The 19166-nt window shown below is 43.3% G+C and overlaps 2 protein-coding genes across 2 annotated transcripts; both read right to left on the bottom strand.

The window, feature by feature from the left end:
* Nucleotides 1-685: 685 nt before the first annotated feature.
* Nucleotides 686-11548, bottom strand: stk36 (serine/threonine kinase 36 (fused homolog, Drosophila)). Its single transcript, XM_048267297.1, is given in 20 exon segments — nucleotides 686-1757; nucleotides 1760-1890; nucleotides 2089-2266; nucleotides 2450-2576; nucleotides 2688-2802; nucleotides 2907-2981; nucleotides 3163-3273; nucleotides 3501-3564; nucleotides 4204-4295; nucleotides 4432-4605; nucleotides 6850-6972; nucleotides 7320-7461; nucleotides 7750-7883; nucleotides 8644-8810; nucleotides 8935-9028; nucleotides 9150-9399; nucleotides 9663-9793; nucleotides 10189-10266; nucleotides 10439-10579; nucleotides 10667-11548. Coding segments are annotated over 20 exon segments (3402 nt in total). The 5' UTR covers nucleotides 10751-11548; the 3' UTR covers nucleotides 686-766.
* A 288-nt stretch (nucleotides 11549-11836) lies between these two features.
* pou2af2 (POU class 2 homeobox associating factor 2) lies at nucleotides 11837-17538 on the bottom strand. Its single transcript, XM_048237656.1, has 5 exons — nucleotides 17419-17538; nucleotides 14555-14655; nucleotides 13262-13304; nucleotides 12819-13105; nucleotides 11837-12471 (listed from the first exon to the last, which is right to left on the bottom strand). The coding sequence occupies exons 1-5, from the start codon at nucleotides 17465-17467 to the stop codon at nucleotides 12055-12057; spliced, it is 897 nt and encodes a 298-aa protein (XP_048093613.1). The 5' UTR covers nucleotides 17468-17538; the 3' UTR covers nucleotides 11837-12054.
* Nucleotides 17539-19166: the final 1628 nt, after the last annotated feature.

Here is a 19166-nt window from a genome sequence, read left to right as displayed (position 1 = left end):
GATTTAAGCACATGAAAGGTTTGTGGTATGTTTTATTCTTTTTATTCCAATTCACAAACCAAATGATAGATTTCATCTTTACTTTGTCTGTCACTGTTGGCGGGCCTTGACTCAACAAAATTACTAAATAATTATGAGAGAAAAAGCATCTAATCCATTCATTGGAACGACATCTCAGATTAAACTGTTTTATTCCACTTGCTACAGATGACTTCAGACATATTGCTAGGGAATGTGTATAGTATATGTCAATAGTATACCTACAATAAGATCTAACACAAACATTTGGGGAAAGTGTGCTTTGTGTGCTGGGGTAAGAGATTTTATGTGCCACATTATTAATTTCACTATTTAGACCAGACTGTTGAGAACACGATGTATCATTTTGGTGGCTCAGCATTCTTAGATCTGTGCGAACACTCCCAGTTCTATTCAGTTTGTAGGACAGTTGTGCTTTTGAGACACTGTGTGTCATGTACCGACACTCTGTCCACCACACCCCCTCACCTGCTGCTGCTGTGTGTCCTGCTGTTCAAACAAGCACAGGGCTGCGGCCGCCGCTCGCTGCACTGCATGCTGGGAGTCGGCCTGGGCCGCGTGCAGGAGCAGGCACTGGGCATCGGCGTCCAGCAGCGCGGTCCTTCCCCCGCGGAGGCCGGCAGCATTGCCCAGCGCTGAGCAGCTGTGCTGGCGTGTCAGGGAGTCCGGGTCACGGAGCAGCGACGCCAGCGGTGCCACCGCGCCCAGCGCCACCTCCGTCCATCCCTCAACCCCGTCCCGTCCCCCCCCCAGTGACTGTGCCTGTGCTGCCCCGTCTGTCCACTCTCCCCCTCGCTCGGGCCAGGGAGCTGCCACCTGAAGCGCCTGCATTTCTGTCCAGTTTCAGCTCGTGGGACTGGCCTAGCGTCCCTTCTCCTGGCCCCGCCAGCGCGATCAGCCCCAGCCACGTCCCGACCGCCCGGCACGCCCTCTTCCTCACGGACGGAGACGGGTCGCGCAAGCAGCTGACCAGGTCCTCCAGGAGGACAGGCGGCGCGGCCAAACCCAGGCGGACGTCCGCGTCCGACGTGGACCACCCCACCAGGGGGTCCAGATTACCCAGCAGGCTGCAGGCGGCGGCCCGCACGCTGTCCTCCGGGTGGCCCAGGGCGGTGCGCAGCGTGGCGGGCTCCAGGGGGATGAGGAGCAGGGAGGAGCGGATGGAGCTGCGGGCCACCTGCGATAGCAGGGAGAGGAGCTCGGCCGCGCAGCCCGACAGGGACACCTCCTCCAGGAGGAGCAGCAGGAGAGCGCTGGCTGTCCGGACCCGAGCGGGCTCCATGGGCTGGTCTCCTGCCCCCATGGCACTAGCTTGGCTGGGCTTCCCTGTGGGCTGATCTACGGTTCTGGACTGGTTTAAACCAACTCTGAATTGGGTCTGGGTCCTCTTAACCTGGGCTCTGTGCTCACTGAGTAGGTTGGAGCTCTCTAAACTGTCCATAATCTCCTCTACATGGGCACTGTGCTGGTCAAGGCTGTCTTTGATGGACACACCCTCTCCTCCCCACATTTGCTCTGCCCTCCCCATGGCCTGCTGTGTCCTGTCTTTTGGCTGGTGGTGACCACCATTTCCCCTCATCCTGCTGTCCTTTGACGGATCCTCGCTGCTCTCTGTGGGGAGCGGGTTGCGTGTGGACCGGCCCGCTCCGCTCCCTGACCACTGTGACTGTGACCGGTCGTGGCTCTGCTCAGTCCTCGCCGGTCCAGCGTCCCCGGCAGGGAGAAGAAGCCTCGGTCCCAGGCCGCGGCGGTGAAGCTGGGCACGGAGCGCTGAGGGTTGCACAGCGACAGACGGCACAGCAAGGTGAGGGGCAGCTCCAGCAGGGAGGACGGGGGCAAGGACTGGATGACCTAGACAGGCAAACAGACAACAACAAGACAAAGACTAAGTGACCGCTCCCACTTCACACACTAAACCATGCGGGCAGAGGAATCAACATTTATAAAGCACATTTCTCTTAGTGGGGCAATTAACAGGATGCAGCAATGTATTCAGTTCAAAAGATGTTACAGGAAGAAACTGCAGAAGGGTGTAAATACGTGCTGCACCTGCACAAGACCCTTGACGACGCTGGCACTGTGATAGCACTGGAGGAGCTGTGCCATCTTCTCGGGAGACAACTCGAGGGCAAAGGGGAAGCAGAGCAGGTGGCAGCTCATCACAGGGAGGTTGCTGGCGCCCGCGTCGCCCCAGAGCTCGCCGCCTCTGCTGCCAGTCAGCTCGCCACTGTTGACGTAAGAGAGGAAGCACAAAGGCGTATAATCTCACGCCAACGCATCTGTAACAACCCATGCCATGAATGCAATAGCGACACGCTGGTTGCTGTTGCTGTGTCTACTTGTGTGCTGCTGATGCTGCTGCTTGTTTGTTGTGTTTGTGAGATGCGTTAAAGGACAGATGTCCACGGACCGGCGAGCGTTCAGCAGATGGCTCAGGGTGGACACGCAGGCGGTCGAGCTGTCGGAGAGCAGAGGGACACAGCTGTACGGCTCGTGGCTGAAGGCAAGCGTGGCCAGAGACAGGAGATCGTGCAGTCCTAACGGGGATGAAGGGGCAGCAGATTACACCGAGGAAAGAGCAAGTATACGTACAAACATCTGCTCATCAAACAAGTCATTTCAGAGAAAAAGAAAGAAAGAATCTGTACCATTGAGAGACACAAAGTTCCTCTTCGTTGTTTTTTCCAGTGAGGTTCCAACTTTTACCCATAGATGGCACCAAACATCAGAGTCCAACAGGCCAGACAAAGAGTCTACTTCACCCTGGTACAGGTAACACAAGTAAACAATGTTTCAGACAGTCGCATCCCCTTATGAAATCAGACGTACGGGATAAAATAATAATACAGAAACATATGTTAAATGACCTCTGAGACTGTATAGAGCAACAGTGAGAGTAACCCATCACAGATGCCCCAGTGGGGGGTTGGGAGGTGGTAGAACTGTGGACAGAGAATCAATTTTTGCATCCATCAGTTTGATGTGCATCACACAGTTTGGTGTGATCAAAAGGACAGATTTCTATAATGTTAATATATGTATATCGATTGTAGTTTAAATACAAAAAATATATATTATATTAAATGTAATCAATGTCATTTTATATAGAGGATACAGACATACCTCTTCAGGGTCTGTCAGCAAATGTTTCAACATGAGCATCAGCCTGTCCATCCCAACCTCCACATGCACACCACGATGTGTGAAAAGGGTCAGAACTGAGGCTGATAGAGGCTGCAACACACACACACACACACACACACACACACACACACACACACACACACACACACACAAACAAACAAACAAGTGGGCTCAGACATGCAGTACAGAGCGCCTGGGCTCATTTTAACATGCCGCAGGGGTGCAGGCCGTGCTAGCTGCTCATCTAGCCATCTCATGAATATTGATAGAAACATCTGTTGTGGGAGCGGCTGTCAGAAGGGTGCTAACACACATACCACCAGAGGGTGCGGGCAGGGACGCAGCAACACTGGGAGGAACAGCTTGGAGAGATCTTCCAGTCTGTTCAAGGGAACACGTCATTGTGATCAGTTTTATCCTATCATATACAGTAAAAATACTATTTGAACTAGTGTGTATTTGTATGGGGATTTGCATGTTGTATATATTATGGTAAAGATTTAAAAAAGAACCTTTCTCAAACGAGCTACAGGATATGTATAAAACCGTGATGATTCTTTCTATGGAGAGAAACTACTCTGCATCTTTTGGAGTGATTTATTATATCACGTTTAAGTACAGCTACTGTGCTTGTGTAGCTCAACTGGTTGAACAGGATGTTGGCCAATGCCAAGATTTTGGATTTGTTTATCACAGTGAACACCTGCTGACAGGGACTTTCCACACACAGCGAACGTCTTTGGTGGCTGCCAACATTAAATATCTGGATGCCAAAGCAGTAATCCAGCCCCGATATTTGTTCAGTCTGAGCAGATATCTTAATCATGTCTGCTGCTACCGCACAAGCAAATGTGCCAGCAGTCCCTTCATCAATGTTTTTGGCTACATACAATCGAACTGCTGCCCTCCAAATGACTAAAAGTGTCTGTCAAAAAATTAGTATATGCAAATGTAAAGATTTTCTTTCCATAGATTCAAACCACAAAAGTGCAGGAAAAAGAGAGAGGAGTGGACATATACCTCCTGCCTGCGACTTCCCAGTCCGGATCTCTTGCCCAGTACACCAGCAGCACAGTCATCAGGTCTCCCAAGACTGCTCCACTCCAGGCCTGCTACAGAGATGAAGCCCCAGAGACAAAACACAATTACTGTAGATCATCTACTCCTCATTTGAATAGTACCGAACCTCAATACAGTCTCAGTGAATGCAGATAGCTGATAGAAGCTGATGTTTCTTGGCTGTTTTACCTGCAGGACTACTGTGTTGCCAAGAACATCCTCGATGAGATCAAACAGGAAGTGTGGCAGACCAACTTCCTGACAAACATGGCGGGCTTGCTCTGGGTCAGAGATCAAAACATTTCTCAGAACCTGGAGGGGTTCCCGAATCTGACTCGCACCTTCCAACATGCCATCCAGCAGCTAGTGAAGAGACGGGGTAGAGATCAGGCGGAGCTCTGGGCCTCATTTTAAACGATGGGCAAAGGGAAAGTCTAATGTCTAATTAAAGCTAACTTAATCACTTGGCAAAGTCTATTTGCCCATTAAATACCAAGATCAAACATTGGTAGGTCAGTTCGATGCTCCCACACGTCACACAGTAGCTTTAGCTCATGCATGACATTTGTTCTCGCACTTCGCCAATCCTTTATTAGGGCCCCTACCGTAATTTGTGTGTTTAAGCAACTATGAAAATAATTACCTAATTTAAGTTTTGCAATATCACATCTCTGACAAAGTCTTTCCACTCTCTAAGAGGAATAAAGAGCAACAATGTCCTGTCTATCCCTCTTCTCTACACCCCTTGACTTAACTTGACTCTGAAGGGCCATCCTTGATTTTTATGTAAAGTAGTACTTTTTGTTCCAAAAATGTCTGTTATTCACACTGTACCTTGATTGTGCTATTTTTTTAAATCACTTTTTTTAAAATCACTTTGGACAAACGTATAATCTAAATGAATAAATTAAAATATACAGGTGCTGGTCATATAATTAGAATATCATCAAAAGGTTGATTTATTTCAGTAATTACATTCAAAAAGTGAAACTTGTATATTATATTCATTCATTATACACAGACTGATATATTTCAAATGTTTATTTATTTTAATAATTATAACTGACAACTAATGAAAATCCCAAATTCAGTATCTCAGAAAATTAGAATATTACTTAAGACCAATACAAATAAAGGATTTTTAGAAATGTGTTGGCCAACTGAAAAGTATGAACATGAAAAGTAGGAGCATGTACAGCACTCAATACTTAGTTGAGGATCCTTTTGCCTGAATTACTGCAGTAATGCAGCGTGGCATGGAGTCGATCAGTCAGTGGCACTGCTCAGGTGTTATGAGAGCCTAGGTTGCTCTGATAGTGGCCTTCAGCTCTTCTGCATTGTTGGGTCTGGCGTATCGCATCTTCCTCTACACAATACGCCATAGATTTTCAATGGGATTAAGGTCAGGCGAGTTTGCTGGCCAATTAAGAACAGGGATACCATGGTCCTTAAACCAGGTACTGGTAGCTTTGGCACTGTGTGCAGGTGCCAAGACCTGTTGGAAAATTAAATCTGCATCTCCATAAAGTTGGTCAGCAGCAGGAAGCATGATGTGCTTTAAAACTTCCTGGTAGACGGCTACATTGACCCTGGTCCTCAGAAAACACAGTGGACCAACACCAGCAGATGACATGGCACCCCAAACCATCACTGACTGGAAACTTTACACTGGACTTCAAGCAACGTGGATTCTGTGCCTCTCCTCTTATCTCTTCCTCCAGACTCTGGGACCTTGATTTCCAAAGGAAATACAAAATTTACATAACTTTGGACCACTCAGCAGCAGTCCAGTCCTTTTTGTCTTTAGCCCAGACGAGACGCTTCTGACGCTGTCTCTTGTTCAAGAGTGGCTTGACACAAGGAATGCGACAGCTGAAACCCATGTCTTGCATACGTCTGTGCGTGGTGGTTCTTGAAGCACTGACTCCAGCTGCAGTCCACTCTTTGTGAATCTCCCCCACATTTTTGAATGGGTTTTGTTTCACAATCCTCTCCAGGGTGCAGTTATCCCTATTGCTTGTACACTTTTTTCTACCACATCTTTTCCTTCCCTTCGCCTCTCTATTAATGTGCTTGGACACAGAGCTCTGTGAACAGCCAGACTCTTTAGCAATGACCTTTTGTGTCATGCCCTCCTTGTGCAAGGTGCCAATGGTCGTCTTTTGGACAACTGTCAAGTCAGCAGTCTTCCCCATGATTGTGTAACCTACTGAACTAGACTGAGAGACCATTTAAAGGCCTTTGCAGGTGTTTTGACTTAATTAGCTGATTAGAGTGTGGCACCAGGTGTCTTCAATATTGAACCTTTTCGCAATATTCTAATTTTCTGAGATACTGAATTTAGGGTTTTCATTAGTTGTCAGTTATAATCATCAAAATTAAAAGAAATGAACACTTGAAATATATCAGTCTTTGTGGAATGAATGTATACATTATACAAGTTTCACTTTTTGAATGGAATTACTGACATAAATCACTTTATGATGATATTCTAATTATATGACCAGCACCCAGGTGTAAATGCAATAGCCTGGACACAATAACAGCATGGAGTAAACTTTACAGAAACTGATGACAATATACTTTACAAAACTGAGCACTTCTTACCTTTTCTTTGGAAGCAAGCAGTTTTCCCTTCAGGCGGGATAAAATATTTGAGTTGGCCAAAACCTGACATGTCCAATCCGTCACTTCAGCAAACTTTTGCCATTCTTCATCACTGTCAATGTCCTACAGGAAGACATAATTATGGTGCATTGCAAAAACTGGACAATAAGAAGTCTGCTTGACTGATGCAGCAGTTGTGATCTTCCTGTTGTTCACTGTCATGTTGTTCTTGCACTGATGTGATGTGTTATGGAGTTGTACAACATAATACATACGTAGTAAATGATACATTTTATCATTCTAAATCTCTCTCTTCAGAAAATTCTGCCTCACTTTTGCACACCTCTACTTCTTAACTTATTCCATCTTTTTCAACATGCAGACATGACAGACTGGCTCTTCCCAGTGGTCCCTGACTTCCAGCTCTCCCCAGGCACATCACTGGGAGATGTTGTGACGGTGCTCTTTACCTCACTGTCCATCCGCACGGAGCCCAGGTTGCTTTGTTTTGACCCGGAGCACTTCAGCAGTTGCCTGGGGCCGACCTCCACCGAGGGGAACTCCCGATCGTAGTCCCTGCTGATCTGACCTTTACTCGGAGCCGAATGCACCCTGCAGGCCCAGCCAGACATGAGCACTTGCACTATGCCTCGTCCCAGTGCATATGCCATGTATGTCAGTGTATATTTCAATATATGTCAGTGTATATTTCAATATATGTCAGCGTATATTTTAACACAATACTGTCAAAGCTACTTTCACTTTATATTTACTTCTGTTACGGTTCCCCACAGGAAAACTGTAACAACTTCTATAGTGGATTTTTTTGTCTTTTGTGTGCGTGTGCGTGTGCATGTGTGTGTGTGTGTTGGTGGGTGGGTTTAACAGACAGTAGGTTACCTTATGACCCTTGTGCTATTTGCTTGTAACTGGGGGCAGGCGGTGGTGGAGTTGTCAGAGGAGGTTTTCCCAGCTGGTGCAGTTCTGGAGCGGGTATGATTTGGTGGAACCGCTTTAGACGTTCCCATCTGATCCTTGTCAGCGGAATGGAAAGAACAACAGTCAATGAAGTCCATGTGGAAATATTACTTATGTAAAAGGACTTGAAAAAAGTCCATCAATTTTACAAGACTGAAGGCACCACTATTCTGCTCCTCCTCTCTATAGCTACCTTTATCCATTAACATTTTCCCAGTTAAACCTTTATTTCCTCCTTTTGGACTATTCATTCTTTTAGGAAACAGAGTTTTAACTTTCGTTTTCAGGCAAAATTTCATCATTAAACAAAAGGCGAGAACTCAAAAGCAGGGAAAAAGAAGAGATATCCGCACACTGTCTTATGGCCTCCTTACACCAAGCAACTTTGACAACATTTGGGAAAGATTCTTGAAAGATTGTAGTCTTTTGAGTATAGCTTGAATGGGGGGCACTAGTTAAAAGACTCCAACCTTTCAAGAATCTTTCCCAAATCTTGTCAAAGTTGTTTGGTGTAAGGAGGCCATTACCTGCTCCCATTTTTAATGGTGCAACGTTTCGACCACTCAGGTCCTCGTCAGACCTAAATGATCGAAACGTTGTTTCTTCCTTGTATTCTTTTTCCTTGTATTGGCTACTATCCAGCACCTGTTGAATTTTATAGATGTGCGTACATCCATACACTACTAGAACTCAAAAGCATCCACAGAATAGTGTGATTTTACTGATCTTTTCTTATCATTTAGTCACTACTAGAATAAATTACTATGACTTTTGCTATGTGACTTCATGGTTGCACTTACACTGTGCTGCTCTCACCTGTCTGACTCGCCTCTCCTTGTCCCTCTGCTCCCTGGCTTTGCGCAGCAGCTTGCTCTCCCCAGCGGAGGGAGCCGTCCTCTCGGCAGTCTGCAGCTGCTTCTGGGCCTGCACATCTGGACTGGGAGTGACGGTCAGTGGACTGGATGAACCCTCGTCCGAGAGCACTACCAAAACCCAAACCCACCAAACCATTAGGCAAGGTTTGTGGAAAATATGCTGTAATGTGAATGTTATACATATCTTGATTTAGGGTCAAATAAAACACAGCGCCACAACAGTGAAACTCACCTAGAACTTCATCAGCAACAAACGGGTGCTGAAGGAGGTGAGGCCATGACAGCCTTCTCTGGGGATCCTTCGTCAACAAACCTTGTAAGAAGTTCTACCCAGTAAAACAAACAAACAAACAAACAAACAGTCAAAGCTGTCAACATTAACTGAAACAAAAAACATTTCCTGTGTAAACATGTGGACCGACCAATGACCATGCAGCATTTCAGTACCGTGCAGCCCGGGCTCATGGTCTCCGGCCACTTCACGGGGTCCTTGACGATCAGCTGCACCAGCTGGAAGATGGAGTTGGTGTAGAAAGGGGGCACTCCAGTGTGGAGCTCGTACAGGATGCAGCCCAGGGACCAGAGGTCAGCCGTGTGGTCATAGGGCTTCTCCTCCACCAGCTCCGGGGACATGTAGAGTGGCGTTCCCTTTATGGAGGTCAGCACCAGAGTGGACACACTCATAGCACGGGCAAAGCTAGGAAATCAAGAGGGTTCATATGTAAGGAAAACATTGCTGAATACATTTTAGCATGCAATGGTTAACGTCATGCATGTCCTTTGTTAATGAAATTTCCATTTTGTACACTAATGCATAAACGGTTTTAAAGAACACATGCACACATCTGCCACTGTCTTGACACAAGATTACGAAATCTTGGTGAGTATAAATCTAACATTACACACAAATAGAAATGTACTAATACAAATTAGCTTAGAGTGTGGTAGAGATAGACATACCCGAAATCGCACAGCTTCACAACTCCTCCTTTCCCAAGTAGGATGTTTTGCGGCTTCATGTCTCGATGAAGAATCCGATGGGAGTGCAAGTAGTACAGGGCAGACACCAACTGGCAGGCAATTGCACGTACCTACATACACAAGAGTTTGCAGTATAGCACTAGCTCAGTCACCATAATCATGAGGCCTAAAGTATGTTTACAGGTTTAGATTCGATGGATCAGCTGCTGAGCTTATAAGTTTAAGACGGATAACGCATAATCAAGCAGTACTATAACAGCTGATCTAGTTGACATAGCTGACATAAATTTTACTCTAATATGGCTTAACATACTCATATTCATATTTATTTTAGAGTTAAGTCATTAAGAGCTCAAGTTGAAAGCTGCTTGTGTAACTGCCAGCAAAGCCCTTCTGAGCAATATGGGTAAGTTTAATGGGTTATATGCAGCTATTCCCTGTTGATCTGGGGGAAAAAAGTCTTGCATTGAAAAGATGACAAATATCAAGTTCTTGTGTAGTCTACCTGGCTCTCAGGTAAGCTGCCATCATCCTCCAGTATTTGGAACAGCTCCCCTTCAGCATATTCTGTAACTACAACCACCTACAAGAAGCGTCGGTCAGTCAAACATTCATTTATTCACACACAAGTTCAGTGTAAAACCTAAACCTGTTTTCATGTAATGTCAAAATTGTCTGTTTAACATACAAATGAATTGCCATTTTAGGAATAGGGCATGCTGTACAGTAAGATCGGATATGATAGTTTCTCCCACCTCCCTGTCAGTCTCGAAGCTGTCCAAGAGCAATACTATGTTGGGATGTCTTAATCCTCTCATGATTTCAATCTCTCTTTTGAGGCTGCGAAGCTCCTTCTCTGAGCGACCCACTTTTGGTATGAACTTGAGCGCCACCGCCTGTACAATGTTAGGAGAAAGAAGATGTCAAAAACCATACATCTCCACCTAGCCTGAACAGATTTCGAATAACCATGTCAAGCTTACCTGCCCGCTGTACTTTCGGCGACCTTTGTAAACTCGACCAAAGGAGCCCTCTCCTATCATCTCCAATACATGGTACAGTTCCATGGTTTGGCATTAGCTGTAAGTTTGACTTTGAATTGTTTGTCAATCCCAAAGGTTTTGCTGTAGCTTCAGGTTTATATAAACAGTGCGAAGTGCTAAGACTAAATACACGTTATTGCTTGTTAAGCCTGTTAAACGTGAAATAACGTTACTGTTTGTAACCTGATAATGTAACGTTAGCCATCATCACTCACATACATTTTCATAACGTTAACTGTAGCTTCTATTACTTACAGTAGTGCTAGAAAGCAAGAGTGTATCTTTACTGATTTCAAGCAGTCCTTGTCTGACCATGAAAACCAACGTTGGTAATGTAATGTTACCGACTCAACGGACGCTACCCCAGATATGCTAACGTTAGTTGTTTCAAGTTAGATATTACATCCAACAGCTAGGATAAGAAACTAGCAGTTGATAGGCTAAATAGCATATGGACGAAAACTTCTGTAACGTTATTCCCCTCCTCCACCTCCATTGTAATAATGTATCTCATGATAAATTAAGAAGCTTCTCCGAATATATCACTAAACACAACAACAAATCAAATATATCTAGCTCCCGTATTTAGATACAACAACTAACTTAATTTAGCCAGCGTAGTAAAAAGTTGATCCACAAAAAGTTTAGAGCTAGATGCTAGCACGCTTGACATATCTGTAACATCAGGAATGAAAACAAAAGGCGCCTAGCAACTTCGTGGTTGAGAAACACATGCCTCTTCGAAAACTCATATAACGTAATCTTATGTTTAAGCGGTAATCCAAAACTAACACGAGTACTGAAACACTCATACATTATTTAAAACAATGACGCAAACCTATTATAACTTGTAGCTAGTTTTTAAACTTTAAGCACCAAATCTATCCCTATCGATGCAGGCGAAACCTTGAACAGCTATTGTCAGTTAAACGCTAATGGGGCCTGAACATGACAACACCTTTGCGTCTTAGCAACCATATGCCAAGTCTGTCCGTCTTTCGCACAAACTCATCAAGAAAGGAAATAGGGGTTTGCCTAGTTATTTGGACGTTTCTGTGCTGCATGTTTTTCTAACGTTGATGACATTAAGTTACACCTTCGAGAAATCCCCTGGTTTGCTTGTTTTATTAAGGTATCGTATCGCTAGTATACTACAGCACAACACAACCACACTGATACTAATAAAAACAGACAAAAAATAAGATAGCGTTAGTGTCCTTCATGTTGTTAATGCATGTCATGAAAAAAATCCATTTGAAAAATATTCTCGTGCAGAGTCAAATTTCTTCTGGCTGCTCTAGGCCTAATAAGTTCCGTAAGAGGACCCATCAAAAAGCCCTTCTAGTCTCATAAGACAGCCAGGAACCATTGCCGTCATCCTTGGCCCAGGTGGATGTGTCACTCTGGGCCACTGAGCCATCGCCAGTTTCCTCTGAAGACATGGTTGGCATCTTTGCCACAGCAAGGTCTCCAGGAACAGTCATGTACGGGGTAAGGGAGAAGTTGGACACAGGAGCGTATGACGTGGCAGGATAGGGAACCTCTTCCAGTGGCTCCACTGGATATGGCTGGGAGCTGGACGACATTGATCCACCAGTGCGTGAAGTGGGCATGCGGTATGTTGAGGCACTCTCAGAATCTTGGGTAGCCATGGAAGGAGATCCGGTCACAGGAGTGGTCCCCTCAGGACACAACACATCTGGCTGACTCACTGGGACTTCAGTTGGCTGATCCCATGCGTCTCTCTGTAGGGTGTGGCACAGCCAAGGCTTTAGAATGAGTGGAATAGAATACAATAGAGATAATGCATGTGTCCTAGTGTCAAGTCTGTAAGCTTTTTTTGGTGTGAAACTTATAAATGGTTTAAATGAAAAATGGCCACCCTTCATGCATAGGCTACTATAGCTTACAGCCCGTTGCTCATTATAATTTAGTGGGGAAAAAAGAAGTCATTTAGTGAAGTTTTAATTTCACATTTAATTCTCACATCAGCAGATAACCTCTTAAATTACTCCTAGAAAACTACCATTGAGCAGGCCAATGCTGTAGCCTTTAACAACCCCACCATTAGCTGCAGTAAAAGCATATCTACCACAAGAAGGTGCGACGTAGATGACTCTGCAGACATGGGTGGCAACAGAGGTGGTAATGATGACGGTGGGAATAGAGACCCTCCACTTGTGCTGTATGTCGAAGCAGTGCGGTAATCGCCAAAAGAGTCGCTCGGGTAGTAGCTGTCAATGAAGGGGTAGCTGGAGGGGTGGTCATAAGAGAAAGCCTTGCCCCCAAGGCTAGAGGAGTATGTGTCTGTGGAGTACTGCTTCATGGGATGGCAGAGCTCAGAGTCTTGGAGGAATGGTCTCCGCATGCTGTAGTAACCTGGAAGAACATGTGAGACTGTAAGAGGAGAATGGATTTTTTTTCTGAATTTGGCCCCTTTGCTCTTGTCAGTGTATCTAAAGATCCTTTTCAGTAGTACTCTTATTTTTACAGTGTTATGGTTTGCGATGAACGTATAGAAATATGAGAATTCACCTGGCATCTGAACAAATGCTGCTTGTGAGGGATTGGTCCCTGCCTGTGAACCAGAAAAGAAAAAAATCATTTCTATACTATTTATTTTATAACCTTTGTCCTGTGCCCAGACACCACATACTGCATGAGAGATTTCTTTATTTTGTTTTTATGATCCATTATCACCCACCCATTTAGCATGCTGGCTTTTTCACTCCACTAGCTACAATTTAATCTCACTACGTTGAAATTAGTAAAAAAGTAAAGGATTGAAATTTGTAACACATTACTGCTGATTCCATACAATGAGAGACATGGAGCTAAAATAGACATCTTAGAAAAAAAAAACTAAAATAAGGACTGAGGCAACTAGACGACAGGCAAATTTTGTGGGTGGATATTTGAATGTGATTTGCCCATGTGACAGTGGAGGCGCACCCACAGCTCTTCCGTTTGCGTGTCTGGACCTTTTGCGTGCTCTTCCCAGAGTTAATATGTGAATGGATGACTTGTGAGGTATCCCACCTGCCATTCTGATCAAGGAGAGACCTACGCCATTTCAAAGGGAACTTTGAAAGTTACTCTTGTTGACATAATTGGATCACAATTGTGTTACCTTGTCAGAGCATGCACTAGCTTGTAACATATTTTGTTAAGGATTTTTTTCTACTTCTAGTTTCAATGATAGTGGTAAAAGAAAAATTTGTTGTAAACATATTGGGATCACATAGAATCAGCAAGTCATGCTTTTGCTGTTAATTTATAAGTGAAATCTCCAGAGTTGACAGAGTTAGCTTCTTAATACCAGCAACAGTATACTGCCTTGAACTCTTCTATTGTCTCAGATAGAGGTCTTTACTGATTAACTTGCTACCAGCTGAGCTAACCGCCTCTAGAACAACGGCCCATTGATATTAGGACGGGAAGGTACAGGAAGGTTGTGGTTTTGGCAGGCACAGTCTGATGTCAATCTCATAGTGTCCAGCAACTTAGGATAGAGTACTTCGTTGTTACGTTCAGCCATAATAACCGGTATGTGTCATGATACCATTGACACTAACTGCTGAAAGTTTTGAAGTCCATTAGAGGATTCACAATACTAAGAGAACAGCATACTTTGATTGGCCACAGAGTACATGAGCATATGGGTGTTCTAATTTGCTTATATGGACAAACCGGATTTTGTCTTCTATGAGGTTTTAGCATGGGTGTTACACATAAAATGAAATCATAGAATATATCTGAATCATGTTTATAATAGTGGAAGAATAAAACAGGACAAAACAGGTAAATGTAAATGGATGCACAACTCACATTAAACCGGGGAACGTTAGTCTGCCTTGATCGTTTTTCTGCAAGGAGATCTTTAACAGTATGTTTGACTCTGACACCCTGGTAGACTCTTTTGGAATAATCTGCACATACAAGGATTGAAACAATAATCACAAGTGAGTGATCTATATACACGCCTGAGAAATATATGGAAAACAATAATATTCCAGAGGTAAAAGAACCCCCTCCCTCTCACACACACACACACACTCACATACACCACACACACTCACACTCCTGCCCCCCAAAAATAATAGCTTATCCTATGATCATATTTAGGCCTATTTGCACAAGTCAAAGATTAGTATTACTTGGCAAAAATGCCAAGATCATGCCACAACATCCTGCAATTTATTAACATTTGATGCACTTGTATCCACAGGTTTCACAGTAATAAGCAGGTTACTTACAGTCACCTTCATTTAGAATTAGCTGGTTGTTCAGAGTTAGTTAATATGATGTGTATGCCTATATTGAATTATTTGCAAATACACTATATTGTCAAAAGTATTGGGTCACCTGCCTTGACTCGCATATGAAGTGAAGTGACATTCTTAATCCATAGAGTTTAATATGACGTCGGACCACCCTTTGCAGCTATAGCAGCTTCAATTCTTCTGGGAAGGCTTTCCACAAGGTTTAGGAGGAATTTTTGACCATTCTTCCAGAAGTGCATTTCTGAGGTCACACACTGATGTTAGATGTGAAGGCCTGGTTTTCAGTCTCTGCTCTAATCCATCCCAAAGGTGTTCTATAGGGTTGAGGTCAGGACTCTGTGCAGGCCAGTCAAGTTCATCCACACCAAACTCTGTCGTACTTCAATGGGATGTCACTTAAGTTTATATGCGAGTCAAGGCAGGTGACCCAATACTTTTGGCAATATAGTGTTGTTCAATATTCAGGGGTGCATACATTTCCTGTTAACACATTCCACATTAAACGTTGCCTTTCCTAGCACTTAACCTCACACACTCCTAGCACTTACCACACTCTTCCCCCTCTTCCCTCCTCCCTCTCCACTTCCCTCTCTACCTCCTTTTCTACCTCTTGTCATCCTCCATACTTTTAATACTTAATACGCAGGCACTCCTATCCTCTACTATTTTAATGCAGTGGTAATTCCTAGGTAGCTATAACTTTGTAGTTTAAAAGTTGAAATGTTAAAAGGCTTAAATGTTAGCTTGAATGTTATTCTATTGCTGTAGCTCTGTGCCTTAAATTTTAAAATGCTTAAATGTTAATAGCTTAAATGTTCCATTGCATTTAGCTTTGGATAAACGTGTCCGCCAAATTAATAAATGTAAATGTAAATGTTTGTCTCTGGCAGAAACATTATATATAGTATAAATATATATACTCTTTTGATCCCATGAGGGAAATTTGGTCTCCGCATTTACCCCAATCCATTAATTAGTGAAACACACACAGCACACAGTGAGGTGAAGCACACACTAATCCCGGCTAGGGTTGCAAAGGGGCGGAAAATTTCCGGTAAATTTCTGGAAACTTTCCGGAAACTTACCATGGGAAGTTAAGCTGGGGAATTTTGGAAATATTCCAAATTGGAAACCATCATGGAATTAAAGGAAATTATGGGAATTTATGGGAATTTACGGGAATTAACTGGGAATTTTGGGTAATTCATACAAACTGTTTCATATACAAACATTAACATTTTGTTTCGAAATAAGCAATATGATTTGTATGTTGGTATTTTGCTTAACCTAACATACAAAGCTAGCTAGCATTCTCTGCCTATGGTTTACTAGAGTGCTAAACTAGCAACACTGAACTTCCCAAGATACACCACACCACTCAACAACAAAATCTGATTGGTTGGAACATTTTTCCCCCATGCATATAAACGCACCATAGGTTTCCTTTATGTCTAGCAGCCTATGCCTATTGCTGTGTGCATGTGATTGACATATGTGCAGGGTAGAAATTCGACTGAAATTGCATTAAATCAGGTTGTTTTAACTAATATTAGACTGCAAGATAGGGTTTTGTCCACTACATTTAAGTTCCCTGTTATAGACTAACTTGCCATATTAAAAATTCCCATTAATTCCCATGGAAAGTTTCCAATTTAGAAAATTCCCGGAATTTTGCAACCCTAATACCGGCTCAGTGAGCTGCCTGCATCAACAGCGGCGCTCGGGGTTAGGTGCCTTGCTCAAGGGCACTTCAGCCATGCCTACTGGTCGGGGTTGGAACCGGCAACCCTCCGGTTACAGGTCCGAAGTGCTAACCAGTAGGCCACATTGGAAATGTAATGTAATGTTTTTACTTTATTTACTTTTATCTTTTGGCCTAATCATGTATAAGCATGTATGTAAGATTATTTACCGAATTACTTAAAATGTTGCGCATGCTACCTGGAACAACGAGCATTGTGTTACGCACAGTGTTACGCACGCATGCATGAAAACAAGACTTTGAGCATCGTTGAGAAAACAACGCTTTGAGCATCTTCCTTGTAGACCGGCCCCAGGGGTAAAGTTCTAGACTACAGTGAAGCCTATTTGTTCTTGTTTAATTGTGTTTAATTTCCAATCAAATGAATCAAATCAATTGTGACACAAAATGTATGGCTGTTTAAACATGTCTATAATTTTTTCACTTTAATCTAAGCAACGCAATAGGGTTGAAAGCGATTTGACATTATTTCAGAACACGTTCCTCGTAAATTAGGCCACAACGTTTTAATCTGAATAAAAGTAGATTATAGTTTACAGAAATTAGGGAAATAATGTTTGCGATAACCTACCCTATCACCATCAGACAGCCTAAACATATTGTAAATTGTTAAATTGTATATTAATCTATTCAGCAACCAAACATACCTGTTTCCATGGCGTTGGTGTTGTTCCAGGAGTTTGGGGAAATAGACATGTGAATTAGTCACTCCAGTTAATGTTTCATTTAGTCATTATATCAAGCAGAAGGACAAATCTTTGCCTTTGGCCTTATGAGGATGTGTTGTGGATCATTCAACCTATATACCCACACAGTGTGCCTTGCGAGTCAATTTTAATAAATGCAAATTATTGGCTGAAAGACGTTTCACAGTCATTTGCATCAACATTCTAGATTAGAGGAACTATGGACCATGCTAATGGAAAATATGACAGGCTCTCTGCTGTGATGACAGCAAAGGGGTGGTGAAGGACTATGTCCAGAAAGGATGATTAGACTGCTGTCATGATGAAAGTATTGGTTGTGTGTGTGCATTCTTTGTCAGCTGCATTTGTGAATTGTAGGGTTCTGTGTGACTGTTGATTTTACAAAGACTACTTGTTCTCTGTTGATGGGGTTTCCCCAGTACTCAACGGCTGTACTCCTCTACTCCCCTGGATGTCTTCAATGAAGCCACGGAAATAATATCACACGTATATATTATGCATGTTTCTATCTTACACTGGACAAATGTCAACTGATTCTCCTCATCCTATTGTATATATAGACTACTGCAAATGTATGTAGGCCTATGTATGTAGGCTATGTATGAATGGTGCTAAATAAGGTGCTGTTGATAAGGCCCTTCTTATCCCGTCTTGTTGTTTGGTGTTATATAAAAAAAAATGCAAATAAACCGTACAATATTGCCGTAGTTGAATGTCTCAAGACTCAGTAGGATATGATACCAAATTCTATTCACATGGACTTTGGCCTGCCAGCACAAAACTCTGATAACTCTGTGTGCTCTCTAATTAATGAAACATGAGTCATAGAGCACTTTAAGGGTGAGCACAGAGTACAGAGTAGCCTACAGAGGCCTAAAGTGACACGAACGAACTTCAATATCACAGTGTAAATGTCTTCTTTTTTTGCATCTCACAACCTCAGGGATGCTCACACACACACACACACACACACACAAACAGACACACATGCCTACTGACACATAAATACCTTAAGGTCAGTCATAACACTACACTTTATCAACACGTTGTCTTAATTTATAATTTAAAATTTTACCCCTGGAATTTATCCCATTTGCAAGCTGTTGCTGGTTGCCTAACCGTACAGTTCAGTGCTTTTTAATGATTAAGCTTTCTATGGAACAGTGGTTCCCTGGGGGTACGTGAAGGCACTCCAGGGGTTACGTGAGATTTTAACCCTTAGAAGCCGATTACGCAAAGTGCGTCAAAAAACACACCATTTCTTCTCTGTTATTGCTCCGCAACTGTTCATACTCAGCGAGAAGCCTTTATTGTGTCACAGAGCAGAAGTGAGGCTTTCCAACGAGACCACGCACTTGTCTGTACGTTAAAGTATGAAGATAAAAAAAATCATGAAATTAAATCATTTTGCATCATATTTACAGTCTCTGCGTTCACCTGCGCACCCATTACTCTCGTTTGAATTACTCGCGAACCCGTGAACGCATAGATATGGCAAGCATATCATATGAAAGAGGAGACACAGGGCTATCCATTGGTAATGGATTCCATTGTAATCCATTGGTATCCATCCAAGTATGTCGATCCTTCTGGCTTATGAAAACAGACGAAGTGACTGCAAAATAATAACGTCATGTACAAAAACCAACTGCACACTATCGTTTGAATTACTCGCGGACCTGTGATCG

Source organism: Alosa alosa, chromosome 2, assembly GCF_017589495.1.
Source record: "Alosa alosa isolate M-15738 ecotype Scorff River chromosome 2, AALO_Geno_1.1, whole genome shotgun sequence".
Lineage (NCBI taxonomy): Eukaryota > Metazoa > Chordata > Actinopteri > Clupeiformes > Clupeidae > Alosa > Alosa alosa.
Note: the sequence above shows the minus strand (reverse complement) of the source record. Positions and strands in the feature narration are given on the sequence as shown.